Source organism: Coccinella septempunctata, chromosome 6, assembly GCF_907165205.1.
Source record: "Coccinella septempunctata chromosome 6, icCocSept1.1, whole genome shotgun sequence".
NCBI lineage: Eukaryota > Metazoa > Arthropoda > Insecta > Coleoptera > Coccinellidae > Coccinella > Coccinella septempunctata.
Window position 1 is genome coordinate 19,882,431 of NC_058194.1, and position 25,704 is coordinate 19,908,134.

At 33.5% G+C, this 25,704-nt stretch overlaps 2 protein-coding genes across 3 annotated transcripts in view; one reads left to right on the plus strand and one right to left on the minus strand.

Moving 5' to 3' along the window:
- LOC123315415 (FMRFamide receptor) overlaps positions 1 to 3,398 on the plus strand; it is a 124,123-nt gene extending 120,725 nt beyond the window's left edge. For both annotated transcript variants that reach the window (XM_044901102.1, XM_044901103.1), the window contains one exon: positions 2,027 to 3,398. In XM_044901102.1, the coding sequence (XP_044757037.1) occupies positions 2,027 to 2,584 (558 nt within the window). In that variant the 3' untranslated portion in view covers positions 2,585 to 3,398. The remainder of the gene's footprint in view (positions 1 to 2,026) is intronic.
- Positions 3,399 to 16,379: 12,981 nt separating this feature from the next.
- LOC123315424 (protein phosphatase 1 regulatory subunit 3C-B) lies at positions 16,380 to 23,522 on the minus strand. Its single transcript, XM_044901112.1, has 3 exons — positions 23,268 to 23,522; positions 17,876 to 18,904; positions 16,380 to 17,102 (listed from the first exon to the last, which is right to left on the minus strand). Exon 2 carries the CDS (start codon positions 18,882 to 18,884, stop codon positions 17,925 to 17,927), a length of 960 nt encoding a protein of 319 aa, XP_044757047.1. The 5' UTR covers positions 18,885 to 18,904; positions 23,268 to 23,522; the 3' UTR covers positions 16,380 to 17,102; positions 17,876 to 17,924.
- Between the last annotated feature and the right edge of the window lie 2,182 nt (positions 23,523 to 25,704).

Below are 25,704 nucleotides of genomic sequence, written 5' to 3' on the forward strand. Positions count from 1 at the left end.
GCTAGTACCTACTATTTGTTGATTTTATATCAGCGGGTGTTGTGCATCTGTATTTATTCCGCTTATATTAAAATAATTGGTTATCAAACACTGTAACTTCTGAAAAGAAAAAGCTGGTATAAAGGTACCAAATGTGGCGTTTCAGATCCTAGTGTTCCTAGGAACACTTTTTGTCAGTGCACTTTTTTAAATGCTCGGTACAGCTCTGCTCTGACGAATGTCACAGCAATTACACCGCCTACCTGATCCACAACGCAGACAACAGCTCGCCAATGTTTTGACGGCCATTTTGTGAAACATTCTTTAAATTTTCATTAATAACCCTTTCAGAGATTTTTCTCGACTCTGGAAAAACATCTAGTAATTATTTGAAGAATTACAAAATGTTTTAATTTCTCATGACAGCGAATGAATTCATTCCTAAAATAGGTACACATTTTCCCAAATGATGTTATAACATTAGATTCATGGGATTAGAGATTAGATAATCCAACAAAGAGGCTTTTCCTTGCGGAAAAATAATGACGTTCTGTCTTTTATGGGTAGGAAACCTTTGTAAACAGCTGTTGGATTATAATCCGGCAACATTCAGTCCTCTGAAAATGTTCCCATTGTTTCTGCTACAGAAAGAAGTGAAAAGAACACTCAAATGAAAGTTGTAATTGAAATTTCAAGGGGGTTTACTTCAGTATTTGTCAAGACTTTCGCTCATTTTTCTTTTCATTGCAAACAGTTGCACATTATTATAGTTTGAGATGAATTGTCAATTCCAATTAACAAATTGTATTATATAAGATTTACCAGGAATTTTTACCCTAATGCGAATGGGTATTTTATTTTATACAGGGTTACCCTGATAAAATTTCAATGGAAGTTAGCAGTTGTCTCTGGAAGTTAGAAGTTAGTTAGTTTTTTCCTTAGCGCTTCATATTCAACATATCTGTTCATCTCATAACGAAGTAAATTATTAATCTTGATGAATTTCATCAATCAAGTAATAATTATACAGGAATACAGGGTGTCTTTACAGGTGAGGCTTTTTTTCGACAGAAGGTAGAAGTCATCAAAATAATTCATTTCACCACAAACTGTCTAAATATAATATTCAAGATGGGTAAGCTACAACCCCTGTAGTAGTTCGAAAAAATTTCATTAAATTTAAGGTACGGAACTGTAGAAGATGATCCGGCATCAGAAAAACGAAACAAAACATAAATATATGGCTGGACAATGAATGGTTCATTACATGTGAGTCTATCTGATTAGTTGCATCAGGTCACTTGAAAAAATTTTTGTACCGTGCAATTAGGGGTAAAAAAAAGTGTTGAAAATTAGTTTATTGAAAGTGCTGTTGTTGACAAGTGTTTTTATTGTTTCCCTATTTCATCCCATTTTTACAAAGATTATTTGAAGGTTTGAAAGAGATGGTGATGACCATTGTGAAAAAAATTAAGACTAATTTAGACGATTTTGAACTAAAATTCAATTTTTTTAAACTTGATCTTAAAAATTTTTTTGTCAGTTGGTATCGAAATGAGCCATTTGATAAAATCGTTCAAGTTACTAAATAACGAGAAAATGTCGGCAACTTTAATTTATATTTTCATTCTCACGTGAAAATCGATCTGACCAATATAATAAATGAAACCATATGATTGAGTCAGTCATCACGATATAAGTTTTTCCCATTGCTCCGCGATAAGTCAGATAACAAATGATGTAGGGTCATATCTATTCCTTTTTCAACTTTGTCATTTTGAAAGTTTTGTATGGGTAATTTTTAGTGAAACGCTTTATTTTGATCAGTTCTACCTGCTGTTAAAAAATAAGCCTCACGTTTGAATACACTCTGTATTTTCGATAGAGAATATATATCTTTTGAATATTGAGATCAGAAACGTGCCATCCATTTTTCTCTAACTCTTGCGGTTACAGAGTTGCCGCGCGTTCAGTCCCATCGAATTTTGCCCACCCTGTACATACAGTTAATTGATGTAACTTTTCACCAAAACTTCTTTTTTTCCAGATACGAAGGGCAAACAGAGAGAGACAGCGATTGTCCAGACTGCAAAAACGTGAAATCGGCCTGGCAACTATGCTTTTCTGCGTAGTGGCCGTTTTCTTCATCTGCAATCTACCACCAATGGTAATCAACATCATAGAGACATTCGGTCTCGAGTATGATCTCTCCATGCTTATCAACATAAGTAACCTCCTTGTCACCATCAACTCCAGCGTCAACTTCATCATTTACGTCATATTCGGCGAAAAATTCAAGAGACTTTTTTTAGTTCTTTTCTGTCATAATTCCGTGTTTGGAATCGGGACTGGCAGAGAATCCCCCGATGGGACGCATGATGACAGTTTTATATCCAATGGGGATAGGACTAGTGTCAGGCTGCATCGACAGTTTACCAATTTGAGCCGAAATGGTAACTCGAGTAGGATGAAGGGATCGACTAGGGAGAAAAGATGTAGCAAGCGCGCACCCAGTCCAGGACCTTGTGTTTATTACCCTGCCAACAGGTCTATCAAAGAGATAAGTGCTTATACTACACAGATATCCCTGCAGAGCGATGGATGATTGATGTTTCCTGATAATGATGATGACTTTACCTTTCACAGATGCTACTCTGCAAAATGACTTTTCACGAAGAAATAACTTTAACAATACGGATCCTCGCTTATCTAATCTTGGCCTTGGAGGTCAAGGTGTAACAATTTAAATTTTTTATTTTGGGAAATTGAATTCTTCGAGTCATATGGTGATTTTTTGTGTCGAAAGATTTAAAGATTAAAAAAATATTTTCTTCGAATCATATGGTGATTTTTTGTGTCGAAAAATTTATAGATTAAAAAAATATTTTCCTCTGGTAATTGAAAACCAAAGTTTGCCGCCGTTAAATTTTAAGAGATGTACAAGAGCTTAAACGATGAAAAGGGTCCAAACTTGTTCAGAAACATCATTTTTATCCAACAGTTTCTTCATCATAATGACGTGTTTCAATATCCCCAAATTTTCATTTGAAAATGAAAATAACAATGCCAATCACTAATTATGCTATGAATAGAAAGGATGATTCATCAGTGTCACCTCTTGTAGCATAATTTCTTGGAAATTGGCGAGAAAATTAAAAGACAACCTTCACCATCACCATAACATGACTGTTATTAGTGAAAGAGAGAAAGAGTATTTTCGAATAATACGTAATTAAGACTGTTTTGTTTTATGTAAATAGTTACTTCAAGCAAATTTATGTTAAAGAGAACTTGTAAGTATATAAGAGGGAAACCTATGTAGAGTGCAATATTATACCTCCCTATCTATTATGTGATCTTCCTATTGAACCTGTGAACTGACCAAAATGGTGAATAAATTTGACGAACATAGCAAATCTTAATTTTGTTTCATTTATTCAGATAATATAAGGCAGAGAAGTGTTTCAAGACTAGTGTAAAAAAGATGGTAGGTAAAAAAAAAAAGGTTCTATGATGTATGCACCTTCAGTGGTGGGAAATGCGTCTGCAGCTTTTTAAATATGTAGAAAAAATCGTCAGGTGCGTGTCAAATTAAGATACTGTGTATGCCCTACGTGTGTCTGATAATAAATTCATATTAATCTGAAAGTTTGCGTGGTGGGGCTGGCCGTACGGAAAAGTTGAAAACGGTAAAAAAAAAATTTCTAGCTTGTCAGATTCTTAGAGGATATGTTAATTGGACCCAAAGGAAGCTACTTTTAAAGAGACTGATAATTTCGACGTTACGCAAGGTCACAGCGGTCCTTGAAAATGCAGATGAGTGATTTTCATACAGGTGGTTAATATCGGTGTTGTAGACGTGTTGACCCATTAATCTGACACTAATCAGGAGGGCTTTTCTTAATCTGACAGTTTGAAGATGATAACAAGGCATTTTTTTATATGTTCCTTTCTGTACCTCTATGTACCTATTTTTTTTATATGTTCCTTTCTGTACCTCTAATCGTATAAAATTCTATACTACTTTTGTCTGATGCAATTTTACATACTCTTAACCATTTTAGAGTTAGAGGGCGATAATTTCGAGGAGCTTAGCCACGCATGCGAAAGGCCAAGGTCAATGTAGAAACCCAGTCTAATTTACATTCATCGCCATATATCTCCAAAACATTCGATCGTAGAAAAAATTGCTTCGAACAAAATTTGTAGATAATGTTATGCTTTACAACTTTTATAATGAATGAGAAAACAATTTGAGGCCCAGGAAAGAAGATAAATAAAAAAAATGATTTTTGTGACCTTTATAGCCAATTTTCATTGTTTCGGTTCGCTGAAACTGTTAGATTATATTTTTTTTGGTTATTCTTGAATCATTAGCATCAACATAAGAAAAAAGCCACTGCACTCGAGAATGTACACGTGACTTTTTTTTGCGAGTTTGGCGACCTCCTACACATTTTCGTCACTCTTAAACTGCCAGATTAAGAGTATATATGTTACGGCTAAAGATAGGTGTGAACATAAACTTAAGATTAGCCGGCTAAACTTAGGTTTAGCTTCGGGTATTTGCTAATGTTAGTTTCTTCTATCTTTAGCCGGCTAAACTTAAGTGTAACCACATCCCATCGGCTAAAAATGTAGAAGGCTTGAGGGGCGCAAATTTTCGGCAATTAAAAGAATATAAAGAAATAGTGATACGAGTATAATCAAACTATTAATGCAATGCATTTTTTGTATGAATTTAACATATTTTAATAGCAGAAAAGCATTCTGTTGAGCAGTTGGATAAATGAGAATGAACATTATATTTGTTTCATCTGTGTCTCAACGAATTCTTTTTGACGAATCTAAAAATCTAAACGCTTGATGACAAAATTCATTACATGCTATTTTGAGTGTGAGGGAAAACTGTAGTGTTAATGATTATTTTTCATCTTGTTATTATTCATAATTTGAGGGAAATTGAATGAGCAGACAAAAACTTCTTCACCAAAATACCAAAGGTTGAATTCTAGAAAAATATAAGTAGAAGTGCCCAATCTTGTTTGTAGTTAACCGGACTATTTGGCACAAAGATTATAGAGTTAACTCTATATCCCTCAGGATGATTCATGGAGGGTGGCAACAGCCATATTTTGGAACCCGTATGTTCAATGACTCGGGAAGAAATTTTTATAAAAATCAGCTAGAGAAAGTGTTTTCAACTATGTTCATGTTCATAGTTTTTTTTTTGTTCTTTTTTGCGCAAGAATTGGTTGGAAAGAAATTGCAACATTAGTTCCTATTTCATAATTTTTCCATAAACCCAATTATTGAATGGTAGGGAAAATATACTTTTGTTTACGGAAAAAATTTTCTATGTCTAATATCTCATTTTATTGTGGGGTCATATTATGGTTTTTCACAAATGAGGCTCGGTTTGGAGAGCATTAATCTCCTAAACAGATGAAAATAAATCGTTAAATGTAGAATTGAAAACCCATGGGCGTTATGTAATACAACCCCAATACATTCGATGCTCTTTTGCATATTTCAATTCTAAAAATTTAAACAAAAAAGTGGCCGTGTGCTTTCGTCCTCCCCCATCCGACCATTCATGATACATCACTTGTCCGCGTGTCCATCGAATACATTTTTAGCCGTTCCGTTTTGGGTAATGTGCACATTAGCCGGCTAAAGATGAAATGCCCTGACGCGGATGAATATTTTATCGAACTTTAGCCGATCCTCGAATATAAACCTAAGTTTAGCCGGCTAATCTTAAGTTTATGCTCACACCTATCTTTAGCCGTAACATATATACTTTTCAATATGCAATTAACCACTTATAGGTATCTTAATCTGAGTATGTACAATGATAGTTTTCTTTCACTATTTTGACAGACTATCCTAGACAATTTCCCCTATATACAGGTCTAATATTTGGTAGAGTTACTCTACAGGGTCCAAGGTATTTCCTCTTGAAAAGTTGAATATTGACCTCTTAAAGAATTCAAGAATCACTGAAACCACCAATGCGGTACCAAAAAGAAAAGGATGAAAATAAAAAGGACAGAATTGATATAGGTTCAGAATGGCATGTTATCGTGAAATCTCTGCCCATCCAAAACTTCGAGATTCATCTTGGAAACAAAAGGGATGGAACATTATTTTCTCCACACCGCACTGAATGATATCTTTTTTACCTAAGTCAATTCTCAAATGATCAATCTCAAATGATGATATATGGCGACAACTTTTCATAATTTGTACAAGAATTAGTAGAACGGATCGTCCCATTTCAAGAGAAGAGTGGACAACGTAGATTTTATTGCATAATTGAACTCTTATTTCAGAAAGTATAACAGCTACCGATTGCATGTTTGCACATTTTCGAAAACGTTTTACTCATACATCTATCCAACTTCCATGAAATTTTTTGACTAGTCCAATGCATTACCAATAGGCTGGAAGATCTGTATTCATTACTCTCAAGAGGGAAGTGCTTCTGAAGAAAAAACATATTTTACGAGTATCGCAAACTGAAGTGCTCGAACACAGCTCGCACTGGTACAAAATGCAATATTCTGCTTTCCATTCTCCATGATTCATTGCTTATTCCATAATTCGTCAGCAGACAGGGGAGAGCCCCTCAGACGCAAATATTTTCCGGAGAGAACTGAAATGATAAATTTCAATCTATCAACGCCAGCTGAGTGAATGAAAACGTACGAAACGAATAATTCACCGATGGCAATGACCGTATCCTGAACGACAATATGGATTACCTCAGAAACTGAAAACTGTTTATATAATCTGGAATGCATCTCTAAGATTTGCATCGTCTTGGTCGCGGAACTCAGTCAGTTTAATACTTGAGTGTTTGTAACGGATTTCCACAATGACCAATGACAGAAAGTACATAATAGTTTGCCAAACTGATCGCATTTCCGATTTTCAACATAATGAAATATTACTATGACACTAGTAGTCCACAGTCAATAAAGTGATCATTCGATTATCGCATGTCAAAATGTACCCCCAAGTGAGTTTATTTACCTACGTCCAATCACGACTCCTTGCTGGCTAATAGACTGATAAATTTTTCAAGCATGGATAGGTTAAGCCTTAAGGCGGCAAATTTTGATAGATCATCTGCTTCAGAGGGAGCTCTGAAGTTGAATGGTTATGAGGTGGTGGATAAATGCCACAAGAAGAAGTTAATTATTAACTAGTTGGACCTTGGTTTCGGATATAGGCAAACAAGCTGATTCACAAACCATTTATTTCGCTACAGTTTCGGATTCAACTTGATCCTTCTTCAGGCTGCAATAAAAATTCAACATACATATAAGGAAAACAGATTATGAAATACAAGTTACTTTCCTTTGCATAAAAAGTGTAGCACTTTTCTACACTCGATTTGATTTACACCAGTGTAGAGGAAGTGTAAGTTTATCTACACATAGTCAAAAGGAGATGCAGATAAAGTACACCTTCTGGTGTAAATTCAATCAGCAAACGAATGCTAAAATCGAGTATAGAAAATTGCTACAAATATGCAAACGAAAGGACCTATTGATTATGTCACCGAGACAAATCAAAGCTACAATCTCTTTCATCAATCATGAATAATTGAAATTCCTTACATTGCTGTCTTAGACGAATAGTCAAAATGCAAAAAAAATTAAATGAAATGTGTCAGAAATAAGACTATGTATCCATTGTTAGATAAAATAAATAAATTAATGAATGAATAAATCAAAAGGATTATTATAAACGCATAATAATAATCAATAGATGCAATGATTGACCTGTGATGCTTTAGGTTATGTTATTTTTTTCCTTGGTATATCTTATTTTTCGTCCATGTGAAGTAGGGTTGTCGTCAGTTATTTGTTAAATGATCTAACAATTTTATTGGTGTTTTAGATATTTATACTTAATTTATTATATTTTATCTTCACGACATATTATGGTTATGATAATCCTTTTAATTTATTCATTCATTAATTTATTTATTTTATCTAACAATCGATACATAGTCTTATTTATGACACATTTCACTAATTTTTTTTGTATTTTGGCTATCTGTCTAAGACAGCAATATCTGTAAGGAATTTCAATTATTCATGATTGATGAAAGAGAGATTGTAGCTTTAATTTGATTAGGTGAGTCGCTCCCTGTGTTCCATAATCTGTTTTCTTTATATGTTGAATTTTTATTGCAGCCTGAGGAAGGATTAAATTGGATCCGAAACTGTAGCGAAATAAATCGTTTGTGAATCAACTTGTTTGCCTATATCTGAAACCAACGTCCAATTCTCTATCAAAGGCAATTTTTAATTGATATATTATTAATTAGTAAAAATTTTCTAGTTCATACAATACATGCGCCACATAGAATTCGATTTGTAACAACTAAACTAACTATGTATTTATACCGCGCTTCTATTTGACGTCAAAGTAAACTGTTTTTGTGAGTTTTTAACGATGGCTGACAGCCTCTAATCCTTTCTAAAAAACGGTGCAGCACGTGCAGCAGGCACAACCAGTTTCAAAACTACTCATTATCCAAACGACAGGTGCCAACAGGAATTTCTTGGATGCGGAATATGAGCGTGGTAGTTCCTTTGACATTTTATACTATGGAAAAGGTACGCGGCTTCTGTGTGGCAGGTTTTTTCACGATAATTATCTTATATTTGGAAATAGGTCAACATTTGTGAAGTCCCCATTTTTGTCTACACGTGTCTCTTTCACATATCAACATACGTAGTATAGAATATATCATATAAGTTCTTGCGAGCTTGAAATGAAAACGTTATCATCAGTTTCCCCAAATGTCTGTACTTTTCGAATTCTCAGCTGAAAATAGTCCATACTGTTGGTTTGGGCTTATTGATAAGGAATTTATGATCAAAATCAATTTTGTAAACACTGGAAGGTTTTTTTCACATCATCCGGTTTTTACCGTTAGGATTTTATCGAAAGACAACCCGATGAAAAAGTATTTAGGTTTTAGCCGGACGGTGCCTCTGGTACTTCGCTCTTTCAAGGTCAATTGTTTAAAAATTGACTCATTTTCCGTCTTGTTATTTTTATTCTCCTTCGAATTCCGAGTGAATTACTTACCATTTATACATCTCGAATTTTGTTCGATAATCAGCGTCTATGAAAGTATCATTCGGTGCGAAAATGAACCAGTGTGAAAAAATTTGATGGTATGTACCTAGCTATTCTTACTTCCAAAGTAAAAGAGCAAGCGTAAAGGGTTCTGAATTATTCAGGATAGGTTGAGTTGCTCATTATAATGGGCAATAGTTGTAGAGTTAAATATACTCCATCCACTTTTATTTAACCACTCGGTTGGCCATGGAAATACACATTCCACTCTGTATAATACGGAAATGTGGGGTTAGCAGTGAACTCTTTAGAGTTCACTGGGGGTTAGGACGCTTGTCAATATATTTTTTGGTTTTAAATCAGTTTTTAAATCACTATGTTGCCCGTTCTACGTAAAAGTCTCATTTATTACGTATTTTATCACAATGTCGAATTACTTCGGAAAATCTGAAGTCGAAAATATGTGACGAACATAATTGACGTTCATACAAACTTGAAGGCATACCAAATCTAGTTATTTGCATGGAAAATACAAGAGATCAATTCTTAAATATATTTATTTTGCTATGGAATGGGTATTTCTCGAAGAAATGAACAGATAATTACAAGAATATTATAAATTCTTGAACAAAAATCATCTTGCATCAATGAAAGTCAAAAGAATTAAGGAAAGTTTAAAGCCAAGAGGAACTTCACCTTTAACCAAAAATTTCACATGAATTAACAATTAGCAGAACAACTGGCTCGTATTTATGGCTGTTTATTTTTAATACTTTGATATAATAATAATAATTATATATTTATTGATCCCTTAAGACATTTGCAATATATAGGACATATAGGAAAAATAGAAAAATAAATTTTCTGGGACTGTAGTAACTTTTCGCATTCGTTCACCCTAAAATAAAATTCTCAAATGCCACCACTTTTTTGGGTATCCTAATAGAAAAAAATTCTCTGTCATCCTCTTCATTCACGATATTTTTGATTGTGGAAACATTCAGCTAAAACATAAGTCGTTTAGATTCAGATGAAACATTACCGATATAAATTCATTTACATTGAATATGTTCGCTACCGTCTAATATATTGTAGATATTAGAATATCAGGGTTTCCACCTATTTGAATGAGCGGGTCTGAATACCAAATAGCACTTCCTGAAACCCTGTCTTCTCTCTTTTTCACTTTCGGCATTTTTGTTATATTAATGGATATTAGTTGTGGCAACGGCGTTATGACATTAACGACATTTCATGAGTACCAACCTTACTCCGTTCTAGTTACAAAAACTTGAGAAAATTATTTCATGGCCAACTGAGTGCTTAAATAAAAGTGAATGGAGTATAGGTATCTGAATTTTTTCAATAAGTATGATTCGAACAAAAAAACACGAACCAAATTAAAATACAGTAACTAATAGATATCATTTTTTCTTCATTATTTTTGCACGACAAATCCTCCTTGACTTTCCTTATATAAACAGATACTTTTGTCCTTTTTTACTATTTCTTTGTTTAACGAGTCATTATATTGAAATAAGTCAAGCCCTCCAGTTGCATCGGACCAGCTGTTAGTGTTAAATGAGTATGAATGGAAAATTTGGTCCTTCGAATTCCTCGGAAATAATTGAATAAAATAGATACATTCGTTTAATTTTCATGAAACTTTTTAATTGATATGAGTTCCAAGTACTGAATAAGGGATGCGTGTTTTTGAGATTGCCATTCTCAAACTACCTAATTCGACAATGTTTTCGTATCTTGGCGCCAGAATGATTCACTTAATACTCACAGAAGCGGGAACTTCAGAAATTTAGGACTGAAGATGAAAACTTTCGATGGAGTTTAAATCCCAATCTCCTTCCAAGCTACTAATTAGGAGTCTGAATATTTTCGAAGCTGCAAACTGGTTAAGCCAGTTAGTGAAAATGAAAGTTGATGAAGTGAATATTATTCATTCATGGGTTTTCTTTTTCAACTGAATGAATGCTCTAATACTATTCGTTACTCCTGAGAAATAGGATCAGACAACAAATTGAATGAAATTTATTAGAACTCCCTGATAAGGGACCTGCATTCTGAGAAACTCTAATTAGTCATGAAATTAATTCAAAAGAAAGATACAAACTTTCTTCATATAATTAATAACAGTATTGTAATTCTCTGAACCTTTTAAACATAATCTTTTCAACATAATTACAAATTTCCGCGTAGTAAGAGTGAGTATTGAAATAAATTTGCTTAGCCAAAGGGAATTTTTTTGCTTTCATGGTTCTCAGGATGCTTTCAGATAGAGCAGAAAAGAAACAGTTCGAGGTGGTCTAGGAAATCACAAATCCTTACGATAATGGAAAGAAGGCTTAATTCAAGGATTCCTGAAGAGCTTTTGACACAGTAGATCACGAAATAAGAGAGTCTAATTGAAAACTTCTATGGGTTCACAGATGTTGGTTGGGCTTGATGTCTCGCAATGGTGTAGGTGCTGTTTTATCTTACATGATGTGTTCACGATTTATAATATGTGTCTCGTATCTGAGTTGTAAGTTGTAACTCAGACAACCTGTATAGTGTAGGGTGTTTAACTTAAGCATTAAAGGAAGGAGGTACTCACAAGTACGAGAACCAGATAAAGAGGGAATTGAGGGAGAAATACACTCGAAGGTAAGGAAGGATAATGAAAACATTAAACACTAAAACGACTAATACCTACGCTTGCTCAGCACTGAGCTACTCATTCGGTATCATCTCTTACAGGGAAAAATAAGAACAATGCTAACGAAATATCAGGAATACCTCCTCAAAAGCTCAATAGAACGAAAAGAGCTGCCACGAAATTTCAAAGTTCTTCATTAACCTGCTAATTACACTTCCTCGAGACATAAAATGAATAAATAAAATAGTAATGAAGCTTCTTTTTTCGGGAATCTCAAATCTTCATATGCATTTCGAACTAGGTCCCAAAAATAATCTCTCAGCACCGGGAAATTCATCCCTTACATCACCTTGAAGGGGTTTATGACATCAATATCGATAAAAATTACTGGCATACTCCAACTTGAACCCAGTTTAATAGAGGTTGGTATTCGTAGAATGGAAAAGGAATTTGCATTCCTCAGATATTCAATCCAACTCTGTCGTTTACAACAAATCCCATTTAATTGAAAATTTTACTTTCGAAGATATTGGTTATTCAAATATCGACAGGGGATTCTCAATGGAGGAAAGGTATGAAGGAATTTGAAAATATACTCCATATTGTCGTTTTGAAAAGATTCAAGAATGAACATTTCATTAGTTATTTGTAACGTAAATAAGTCCCTCACGTTGATTCACCTGAAAAATATTAGAGTAATCTTATTTTGTACACCAAATGAAATCGAACGCATATTTGGGGAGTCCGATAGAGTTGAACCCCTTTTCACTCTGAAACCACTTAAGTTGTATCTATAAATGGTAGCCACTCATTTTTTGCGTGAAGATATCATGCCCAAATAGGTAACGATAGATAATAGTAGAGTGATGGCGAGATGAACAGCTCTTTTTTTTAGGAACCGAAAATTGGCTCATGTCCCCCTAACCCATGGGAGAGTTGAACAGGGGACCATAAGTTTGTTTATCAGGAAAAACATTGAAAGAAAACAATTTCCGATGACCAACGATTGCCTATATGTCAAGGTTTTCATCATCAGATGTATCAGCGTATGAAATACATATTTTCTATTTCAGAGTCACTCTCACTCATTTCCGAGATGTTTTTTACTTTTTTGGACATTTGTATATTTTTTTATACTTATTTCTATAATTCATTTTTTTTTTAATCGAACTATTATCTAGGCTCAGTGCGGGAAACATGGATCACTGATTATGTCTCCCAACCATAGCATTGGTCAAGTCTCCCGCACTCCCTTTTAGCCTATTCAACTGATGTTTTCTTGAAACTTTTACAACTATTATTATCGTTTGTAAAACAATATTAATCAATGAAAGCAATAAACCTAAATAACACCACGCACATATTGAACATTTCAGTATAACAAACAAATATTATTCAATTTTTTTACTTCCTACAAACAAAATCACATTCAACCCTCTCACTCCCGAGTTCTGATGGCGTCCAAAATGGAGCCGCCACTAGTTTTGCCTTGTTACGAGTATGTCGCAAGCTATTTATGATACCGGAGGCGCGAAATTTGAATTAAAATATTTGAGGTGGTTCAAGTCTCCCGGACTCCCCCTACTCACTGCATTCTTGCAATATTTTCAACAAGTACCGTGAATATGTAAATAGTGATTTCATCTGATCACTAAAGTGTATCTGAAATTATACATATACATCAATCAAATTTCTCAATTTTTTCTCATGATTTTCTGATATATGAATTTGTGTTACATTCATGAAGTTGAAAAAATAAGGAAACGTTAAGTACAGCCATATATCATATATAAAAGAATAATGCCTTATTGTTCTCTAGTCGGAAGTAATTCTGAGTAAATTCAGCACCCGCAGGGGTTGATAGCCATGTTATTTCCTCTGCATTACTCACAATTTCAGTTAGCTCGTTTCGGGGGTTTTTGTCCTCGAATTGCTGGGAGTATTGCTCTGCAAACTGGCTGGTTCTTAGCAGGGCTTTCTGTCTGGCTTTCGAAATGAAAATTTAGCCGAACTCGGCAATGCTTTCTGCAATCAATTATCAGCTGAAATTTCTACTCGAAGGGTGTAAAAGAACAATGACTTATTTAGCCGTGGAAACGAGCATCTGCCAGGCAAATGGAGAGCTGTTATTGAACTCTGGATGTATCGTATATGTCCAACAGGGTTCATTTGAAAATACGGTGTTTCGAAATTCAATACAATAATTTTGAGGGTATTTTTCCCGATTAAATTTAAGCCAACAAGTTTATACAGGATGGTCCAGATCGTAACCAAGAAATTTTAACTACGTATTCTACATCTAAAATAAGCCCTAGTTTGTCATATAAACATATGTCGAGGAATATTTCTTCTCAAATATTTTGGCGATTTCTTCATGCATGAGAATGTGTTTAATTTTTTTAACCGGAAACGGTGCCTCGTACAGCAAAAAGTCAAGAGACCGAATTTGCCCCAAATTAAATAGGGATTTGAACAGTAATTTTGATTGTAGGAAAAACCAGTTGTGTATCATTTTTTTATCTGAAAATATTTAGTCTCGCTGCAGTACGGACGCCACTGGTAGAATAGAAAGGAAATGATATTATGCGAAAAGTGCTTCTTGACGCTCAAAACCTATGTCTCAAATTTCATAAAAATATTTCAAGCAATGTGAAAGTTATCAATGAAAAACAATTTTTTTTCTATAATTTTAACACCCCGTATCTCGGAGAGGAAACATTTCTCGACATATGTTTATATGACAAACTAGGGCTTATTTTTGATGTAGAATACGTGGTTAAAATTTCTTGGTTACGAACTGGACCACCCTGTATAAAAATTGCTTCGCAAACGCTTAGTTACGAATCTACAGGGTGTTAAATGTTCAATGTTCATTAGTTTTTAATTTGAAAACTGTATTGAGTGAAAATCCTCAAAAATACGAGTTTAATAATGAAGTCCTTAACCCCTTTAGGGTGATAGGGGACCGACTGTGGGGATTAAACTTTGAATGGTTCAAATACGATGATTTGTTACAAGATAGAAACTATCAACAATCTTGAGCGCGCTTTAGCGGCTAATAATAAGGTTTGAGAGTAGAATCAACGAAGTATCAGTAAATCTGGCAACGCTTTTCGTTCATGTATAAGACTGATGATCGTCTGACTCCCCACTTAATGTTTTTCACTTCAAAAGCACGTGGTGTTTAAGTGATAACGTACCCGGCACCAAAAGCTGAAATTAATTCAGCGATTATACAATCTTATATCTTTAATTCGACATTCACTTTTTGACAATATCCGATTAGCATTAATTCCAAATTTGGTACGTTTAGTCTATTGAAGATGATAAGGACTATATGCAAATTGCTTCTACGCCTTTCTCTACGCAACGGTACTTCCAAATTACTCGAACAAATATTTGAAAAGAATTTTCAGCATTTAGATAAGATATTTGTATGAATAACCGGTCAAGTGGTTCGAACTCCGAGCTTCGACGTATTCAGAAAAACAAACAAATCGTATGATTTTATAATTTCAGCCAATAAATAATCTTTATTGCATTGAGGATTTCAGCAGAGGGAGATAAATCCCCCAAAAGTACCCCAAACATCACACTACAAACGCTCATGTAGATTCAGATTATTCCAAAACAATGGTAAGAAAAAACATGGTGAAAAATATTTATAAAGACGATAAAACCCTAAATAGTCATTGATTTGTATTGAAATATTCAACTTCATCACCAAATTGTTCGATAACATTCTTTGAGCTACTTTGATGTGACTTGAACAACATGAGCAAGTAGAACTTACAGCTTTTGATTTTCCACCAAAGGCCATATTAATTGTTGAAAAATCACGTGAGTTGGATGGCTCTATATGTCAAAGATTGTTTGTTTTTATACTATACTTAGATACTTAAACGAGAAATGTTCAGCATATATGAATAAAAAAAAGGAAGAATCATTCTGCAAAACAATAACACAAATTTAATTATGTAGTTGTTAGAAAACTCCATGAACTTCTGCTCAAAAAGTCTCAAGCACTTTTCTCTTCTAAATGTGATGAATAAACTTTTGATACTATTCATTCTCAATTTCTTTGGTAGACTATGTTTTTCTTTTATAATGAAAAGCTTTTGCTTATTCAACAACTCAACCTCCTGTTTCCCTAGAATATTCATTTACATACATACCTTGTATTTACACTAGAATTCAAGTTTCTGTACGTGTAAGCCATAATTATAAATTGTTTTGGCTGACTTCGAATTGATTTCATCATTGTTGAGACTATTTTATTATTTTCTAATTAAAAATAGTGTAGTTTGGGACGATGGATTTACACCGAAATGGTATGATGCAATCTAATCAATACTTTCAAAGGCAGAATATAAGTTGCCAAAATTCCATAGCCTTCTTGGCGCTGAAAATCATCCAATGCTCATTATAAATAGATAATAATGGATAGGCATCATCCGATGTTATCACAAAAACGCTCATGATAGCTCAGAATACAAATGTATAATTTAATTTAATTATGTTACTCAACAACGTGAGTTTCGTTCCCTTTTTTCATGTTTTTATTGATAAATAGAGGTCAGTCAATTACTATTTACATTCCACTAGAACATCGGAGGTGTAGCGAACAATTCAAACACATAAAAACGATAAAATTATATAAGTTTATATTAAAATCAATATATTCAACATTTACAAGATAATCGATATAGTTTTGTAAAAAGATACACTTAAAACAACATAACAGAAAAATATACAAAGTAACAATAAGTTCGAAAGTTTATGATAACACCTTCAGTATCCACTAATGATAACAATGGCACCATATTATAAGTACTATTTTCACTATTATATAAGTAATTACTCATTCCCAGAAAATTACATCCATTGCCTTTGATACTATCTTGGAGACAATGAACTGGTCCATTTGAAGGAATTCAGCGAGGCAAATTATCGTAAATGAAATGTAAATGCAGATTTCACCTCCAAATTATCAGGATTATAGAAGTTAAATGTTTGGAAATTATTGTAGCCGAGTTCTTCGTTGGTCTAACACTAAGCGATAAAATTATTCTTGAAAGGAATGGACATAATGTCACGGTGCTAAAATATTAAGTAGAAGACAAAAACCGTATAATAACTCTGCGTGAATCTTCGTAGAAAAGATATTGAATCATAATGATAGTCGAAATAATAAAATGAAAAACGAATGCCTTGAAGTTGCATATTTTCAATCTTATCACAGATAGAAGACATCGATCAACAATATAGAATTCATGGAGCAGAAGATTCTTAGAAAGAGTGGGTTTCAGGAGTGGAAATCTTCGCCATTAATGTTTCATCCAATCTATTCCAGATCTTGGACAGTCTGAAACAAAAAAAAAGAAAAATAAATAAATATTTTATTTGTATCTATATTTACATTGGCTTCAAGAATTATTGACATTGAGCTGGCCTTGAAAGTCCTGACGCAGCTTAACTTCAGGTGTATGACCGTTTGACTCATAGAAATAAAATATATGAGTATTTGAATTCAAGCAATACTCAAATTCATAGCCAATAGATCAGCATTCAAAATCGCAGCCACTAGAGATTCAAATATAATAATAATAAAGTTACGGCCAGTTTCATAATCAAATTTAAAGTCACTTTAAGCTTAAAGCTTCCTTCACTGTCATTTTTAGTAGGTTTAAAGGAAGCTTTAAAATTAAAGCGAATTTAGGTTTGATTACGAAACCGGTCATAAGTAAACCTACTAACTACTTGAAAAGTTGCAATAAAAATTTGTTCTCACAAAGAAAACATCAATTTATAAAATAAAACATAGTTCTTTCAAGATATCAGAAAGTTTTCGTGATTTTACCAGTTTCTTCTACTAGAATTATTAAAGTTTTTGTTCAATCGTCTTTAACGTGGTTCAGCAGACTTTATTAATCGTTAAGAAACAAACTAAAATGCCTTGAAGTTGTGAACTCGTACATATTTGGACTCTAGAGGCATAAAGGATATGTGTGAATGTATACATTTTTCCGAAAATCACTAACCCGTAATTTTATAATTGGAATTATCACATTCATACATGAGTGCCCGCAATATCAACAATAATAATTAAGAAATTTGTGCAACCTTGAAAATACTGACCTTTTATTTTTCATGGATCACATCTCAGGATGTTTTCACTGATCCTAATTCACCAATAAGGTCCACTGTTTTCAAAATGAGTCCAACTGGCAAATTCTGACCACGTACTTGCATTTACTGAGGTTCCAACGTAATCACTCGTACCCTTGTTTTCCTTTTTCGGTATCATGTTTTGGCCATTTAAGAAACTGTCGTTCGAGTTTGTTCTAGGAAGAAAATGGATCCTTTTGAGAAGAAGATAATTCTTATTGTCGTTGTTATCCCAGTATTCCGTTTGGTCGCTTTTGAAACATATGCAAAATTCCAATCTTTTAGATTTTTTCGGCAGATCCATATTGAAGGAGAAGGTGTCATAAACGACGTAAGCTGACGTGGCACTGGAAGATGGTAAGGTGTTTGGGACGTAAGAGCAAAATGTATCATGGTGTGTACTCCAGTCATCACAAGATGACCGCACAAATATAACCTTCTCGAAGGATAAATTCGCTACTTTGATGGTTCCGAAGATTTGTTCTTCATTCTCCTTTATCAAGATATTCTCCAAACAAACACGTTGTGTCTCTAGCCTGTGTCGAAACTGTATATAGTCCGATGCAGGCTGGGGAAAAGCGATTTCCCAACTAACGTCAGATTTTACCGGATCAGCACTGATTCCACGAGTAACTTCTGAAAGGAAACGCTTGGTCCAGAGGGGAGGGACGTTGGAAGGTTCAGTCATCAGTCGCACGTGTGTTAAAGACATTCCTTTGTCGTCGGCAAATACGACTTTTTTCTTGTTCTTCGTTGGACTCAGATTGTCGTCATCAGAAGAAGTTTCCTCGGATGTTCTTGTTATTAAAATCGGTTTGCTAGGTCGGGTGAATTGTTTCGAGGAGCACCTGACTGGAAAAGAAGTTGATCTTCGAATCCTAGGCACATCTCTGAACGGCGACACGTGGTAGGGTTGATGTGGAAGGAACTCAGTGGGTGGGCTGTGCGAGAAAACTGGAGGACTATGTGACAGCAGCATGATGTAAAAATTTGATTAACCTGAAAAAAAATAACGAATAAAATCATTACAAAAAAGAGAAATATTTTCAATATTTCACAGAAAAAATTAAAGAAATCTCTAACAGAAGGCATGATGCAACATTAACTTAAATAAATAGTTGCGAAAAAATCAAGGGGCAACTTCTTGACAAAAATAGATGTCTTTCATATAATTTGTTTTTAGGCACCCCCTGCTTAAATTAAATATAATTATTATTACATTCGTAAAAATATCTGGGTATTCGGCATGAAATGTGTAGATGCAGCTATTTTTGGCTACTTCGTATACACTGGAGGTAAGCGTCTAAAAAACCATAAGAAAAAAAATTCATTTCATAATATAGCATAACAGGAATTAAATCATTTTGTTGCCCTTCTTCCTTAACAGAACGTTATCGTTTTGTAAAAATATCTGTAATTTTCTAATCTTGTTTCAAAAGTGGACATATGGTGTAAGCATTGTGTGTGAAAAATTGGCAGACTTTTTTTTTCTTGGAGTTGAGTTGAATTCTGTTATTTCTCTTGGAATAAAGTACATAGGTATATTCCGAATTGAATAATTGTGTATATTCAATATACACACTTATTGGCATCCTGGAATTCGATAATGAATGCCCTTTCAATATGATAATGAAAAAAAACTTTCAGAGGAATTATACCAGTGTCAAAAACATCTTTGTGAATATATCAAAGTTTGCAAGAAATCTTCAATCGGATTTTTGGATATATTGTATGATTTCATTCGGTAACAACGATAATAACTGGTGAAATAATTTATTGATCTAGTTGAAGATGAAAAAAAGGAATTTGAGATCAGAAAACTATTGTATTGAATTCAAGATCGTATTGAAATCGCAGTTATGATAATGAAGATTCAAAATTACGTGAAAAATTCAGATTTGCTTTCGAATATATTGAAAGAAAAGACTCACCGTCAGAAGAGTAGGAATTAAGATATACGAGTACATACATATATGTAAAATTAAAACGAAATTAACATAAACAGATCTAACTCGGAAGATGTTACTACATTCCACGTCATTCAACAAATATGACTGTCCTAAACTCTTATCGTGTTTCAAACCCAAACATCTTATATATACCTGAATAAATGGTAGGGGTTCTCATCCACTTATTTAAATATCAAAACTTCTATTTCTATTGAAAACTTAATCTTGTCCGCCCAATATAAATCAGGATTTCAGTTCCCTACCCTAGAAGTTAAGATCTGAAGAATCTAAAGAAATGAATGAATTTTTTGAACGACTGACAGATTATAGGTACCTGTTGAATTGGTTGACTCAGGTCAAACAGACTATTTTTGATGGTTTACTGCTAAATTTATAGATATAGCATATACAAGAATAATATAAATAGAAAAATGTCACTAATATACTACTGAGTGTTCGATTGTGAGCTCCTTTTCAAATAGATATTTCGTTTTTCCTTAGTTTCTTACATATTTATTTAATGAAAGGCTTTCTATATACAGCGATAGAATAGACTGTGTGATAATAATAATATTTATTGTAAAACAAAAATTGATACAAATAATAAGATATCGATGAAGAGTATATAATACTTCCATTTCACTAGTCAAGAAAAAGTAAGAAACAAAAAATATACTCTTTGACTAGTACAAATATTTCAACAGTATATTCTTGAGGTCAAAAGAAACACTTTTTCTCATACCATTTTTTCCGATTCGGCCCTGATAAAAACATATAGACATTTTGATAATGATCTGTGCCAACCATGGAAAAACAAAATTACCGTCAGAATAACTAGGTAGCTAAATCTGTGACACTACACATCTGTAGATCTTTTGAACAGAGTTGTATTCAGCCAAAGCATCCAACATCAAATTACTCGAAAACGGGCATTACACGAGAAAATATGAAAAATACTTTTATTTCAAAAAACGTTCAATTATTCATGAGTTAGCGTCCAATTTAGTTTCAAGAGTTGGGTTCTTTGAATTTTCGGTATGGTACGTAACGGTCATAATGAGAATACTGGAAGACGTGGGTAATACCTTGTGTTCATAAAAGATTCATCAAATAAATGAAAAACTACGTTCCGAAATTCATTTCATGCGATAAAACCGTTTGGGAAATAGAATAAAAAAAATAACATTTTTTTATGGTTTTTCTACAGCTTCTATCTTTTAAATAACCAATTTGAAAAAAATTGTAAAGTAAAAAAGTGTTTCTTTTGACCTCAAGAATCTACTGTTGAAATATTTGTACGAGTCAAAGTCTCACCCTGCATAATAATAAACCCCCTAAAAAATATCATTAATGAAAAAAGATCCGTCACCCTCTACATTAAAATTGTGGATATCAATGTAGGTACCTCAGCAGTCAGTCTATTCAAGAGTTCAAATAGAACAATAGTGCCTACATAACAATTCAATAATGATACTTTGCTAATGGGCCATATTTATCTTGAAACTAGTCAGAAATGAACCAAATATATCGATATTCATGAAAAAGAAGTATTATGCTAAACAATTGGAAAATTAGTCATAATTTACGTTATCTTTCTCTTTGAAGTATTTCAATTGAACCCAAGGTAAATTTTTGAAAGAGCTCTGTAGTTATCTAAGGAGCATTTTTTGTGACGAGTCAAAATTGATGATGAAATGAAGAATCCGTATTTCTTTTTCTCATTCTCAGCTCATTTCCTCCATCCTTCCTGCTGTGTTTTAAATACACATCTATTTATTTTTGACCTTTTATCTCGAACATTAACAAATTATGATAATCCAAAATTAACAATATTTTCCATAATTATTTGAGGTGTGGTATAAACATCAGGCAAACAGGGAGTCTAATGAATCAAATCACTCTCTCGAAATTTAATTCATATTTTTCGGTCGCTCAGGTCAATCAATGTGAAACGTTCTGCATACATATCATTATGATTTACTATAGGAGGCACCAAGTTCATTATGATGATAGGAGAAAATCGCTTAACGTGTTTTCGAAGCCTTTGGGTTAGAGAGATCAACGATGATATCTGGCGCCAGAGTTTAAAAAAATAAAAATTTATTCCATTCGAGAAGCAATAATTCAGTTTTCGGAGAAAATTTCGTGTCGTATTTAAATTCAATTGTTTATTCAACGCTCCCTATAATTTTTCAGATGCAGATAAACCAAAAGAACATATGGGGACTTATATAGAATAGTGAAGAACGGGTTCTGTTGACATAATTTAAATAGCTATTTTATTAATCAGTGTGCCTAATGAAAAACATAAGTTGGGAAAACTTATGTTTTTGGGAACAAAACACACTTAACTCTTTTAACCAATAATCAACTGAAGATTATTGAAAGAAAAATTATTAAGATACATAAAACATTAAGGGAATTTCCACCATTAATTTTCACTTCTGAAAAGAATGGATATTTTTATTCAACTTGCTTGCATTATATGCGACTATGTTGGTCCAAAATTTACAAACCATATATTCAATAACTTTCTGACATGTGATTGAACCGTTGTTTATTAAAAATAACATGTACTGAAAAATTTTTCTGCGAAAAACCGAACCACCATAAAGACGACTACAATTGATAACAATACTTACCCCACTATTATAATAACGCCTCAATCGTTTCTTTGGTTATTTCAGTAATATTTCCTTTTCTATTCGAAAACCGAGCTTTATTAGAGAGATGCCCAAATAAAAATAATTAAAATAACCAACTGAACGATCAAGTTGGAATTGACAACATTATAACCTACCCTAATATAATAACGCCAAAATCTTTCATTTATATATTTATATAAGTTTTTTCTTGGTAGTTGGGTATTTTTTTTTGGAAGCTCGGTTTTGATGTTTTTCATTACTTCGTTATTTTCAAAGTAATAATACTACTTAGTTTCAAGCACTTTTGAGGAACGTATCTAAATGTATATGATGAAGACGCGCGTCATTTCACTCAAATAATGAATTAAAAAGTCTCAACGAAACCGTTTTGAATCTGAAATTGTTGCTGAATTTCAAAAATAACTTAAGGAATGTCTGAAGTTAACCATTTTTTTCTCACACTCAGTTGGTAGGTACTATATTTTTCTAAAGATATATTATTTTATAGATATTAGGTACCCCCGTTGCTTTTCCTTTACAATATGCGGCTTATTTTTGCGTTACTAATGAATCTAAATATATTCAGGGATCAGAGCAAGACCATTATAAAAATCATCGTCTTTGCTATCTCAGAAGGTGAATTGAGATTGGGTGACAATTATATGTTTATTAATAACTTTTGTCTCTGCCAACTTTTCATCTGTCTGCCGAATAGCCTTCATGAACTGCAATTGAACTAGTTTTATATGAAGAAAGTCACAAACTCACCTTGACAGTATCGGAAATATCACAAATATTCACTTTTTTTCACTTTGAACGGCCGACACTTCTTTGCGTAGAGTTTTTCTAACTTCAGAGCTTATCATTTTTTATGGGTAGATTGAAAGCACACTTCCATGCTGGGATTGAAATAAAAACTGGGGAAAATATCGTGCTGTAGTGGATACGTTTTCTGACTTCAAAATATTATATAAGTAGGATCATGTCTCTTTGCCCGGCCTTAGCAATACTCGAACGTAAACGTTTTCGAATTCTCGCATCTGGTTTACATTGAGAACGCGACGTTGCCGGATTGTTTTGAATAAATCCTTCAATTAATTGAATACAAGTTCTTGAATACTTGTAGTTGATGTTTTTTATTCATTGAAGGTGCAAATGCAACGCTGCACATTGCAACTTTCCTGATAAGGTTGAATATGTTAAAGTAGGGAGTAGGGAAAGGCGAAATGCATGTATATATCTATTGTAGAAGTTTCCTAATATCTTTATTTTAAAAAATAAATAAATAGGGGAGAGTTGGATAAAACAGGATATCTAACGTTATATAACCCATAACTCCCTAAACAAGCTTTTGATAACTGCTACTTCTGCACAATAACTTCTCTGGTGTCTTCTCTATATATTGAATATCAAGCATTCCTTCATTGTTTGATGATTATGTAGAAAAAGTAATATTTGTGATAAAAGGTAAAGTATCCTGTTTTGCCCTCGTAGTCGGGTAAAATGGGATGATGTATAAATGAAAATGATTATGAGAGTCAAATATATTTATTGAAATTGAAAACAGAACACCTTAGGAGACTCATACTTATAACAAATAACAAATCAAGACTTCAGCAACGACAAAAATCGCACGAGTACGGATTAACATCATTCTCAACCCCGGCACAAGCTTCGTGAGACCCACAGATTACAGATTCTCTGTAATCTGTGGTGAGACCAATACGACAGTCCACATTACCCAACCGTCAGCACTCTTTGATTTAGAGTTCAATTCTGAACAATAAATGCAGGTTACATCGGGTTCCTCTTCATCTTCTGAACTACAACTACAATTTTTGTTTATTCCACCCTTCTCTTTTGTCGACTTTTTGTTAGATATCATATTTTTTATCTTCTCTTTATTCTTGTTTATTACTGCCGATTCGTTTTTCTCGCATATTTTTCCATCCTTCTTTTGACTTGTTGAACAATTAAATTCAAAATCTTTGTTGAAACCAATAGATCTCTTGATTGTGCAAAACGGGATAGTTTCCAGTTTTATCCGACTGCATGGTATCCCGTTTTGCCCGACCGCGTCTTCCAAAATATTATTCAGGATTTTTACGAGAAAAAATATTTTTTTCATATCTGTAAATATTCAAATTTTCATATGAAATACTCATCGTTATTTATTTTCGTTATTCAAATTGAAAAATTCTCCATTAACTACCGGCAAAACTGAATAGTTTGAATATAGTATAACACTACCTTCACGAATTGCAGCTTGTCATACGTTACAGATTTACAAATCATTTGAATAATGAACTGGTGTATTTGCAGATACCCTATCCACAGCGACTTATACTACCAGTCGTCAAATGGCCCTGCTTATTTTCGAATATTGCCCTATATCCCGTTTTGTCCAACTCTCCCCTATCTAATTATAACTAATATTTAGTATTATCCCTTTTTTCACATCTTGCAAGTATTCATGAAAATAGGTAAATATACCTACCTATAAAAACCTTTGCAGTTGGGGTAAAGTTTAGATTCCTTATGGTGGAAGGTGAAATCATAATTCACGCATAAACACCGGACTATGAAAGTGATGCTAGTATTCATACACAATTAGTATAGTGAAAGATTAATTTGAAATAATTTATTCAAATCAATTAAGAAATAATCAAATGAATAAATAGGAACAATAGGGAATTTTTCCATTCACATACATTGTGACCTCCGGAACTATTCCGCGTTCGTCAACTGTTATCCAGTGCATTACTGTTCACACCTTTATCCCATAAAGTCAACAGAAACACCCATGACAAATGTACTGCTACTGGGTTGGTCAGTGAATGACTATAAGTGGATAATATTTATATACAGTTTCCATAGGTGAGCATAGCAGTTGGTTTGCAGGTATTCGAACCATTAAAACAGATATATAATATCGTTGAAATGGAGTACCTACTATTTCAAGTGCTAACCAGGCTCCTCGAAATTATCAAAGTGGAGAGGAAAATTTTACTTAAGTGGTCTGGCGACCCTCTTGACTCTACTGCAGTCGCTTGACGAATTTTTGAACATTCGCTGACTGCGATAGTAGTTGAATGTGGGAGCCATGAATTGGAGTAGGAGTTTGCAGAGAAAGGCCCTATCCTCTGGAATATTTAACACTACAATGTATTGATGAGTGGACAATTATCCCGAAACTGGTCTACAG

Coding starts and splice junctions, on each gene's coding strand:
- LOC123315424 (XM_044901112.1), bottom strand. CDS start 18,884: ATGCTGCTGTCACATAGTCCTCCAGTTTTCTCGCACAGCCCACCCACT.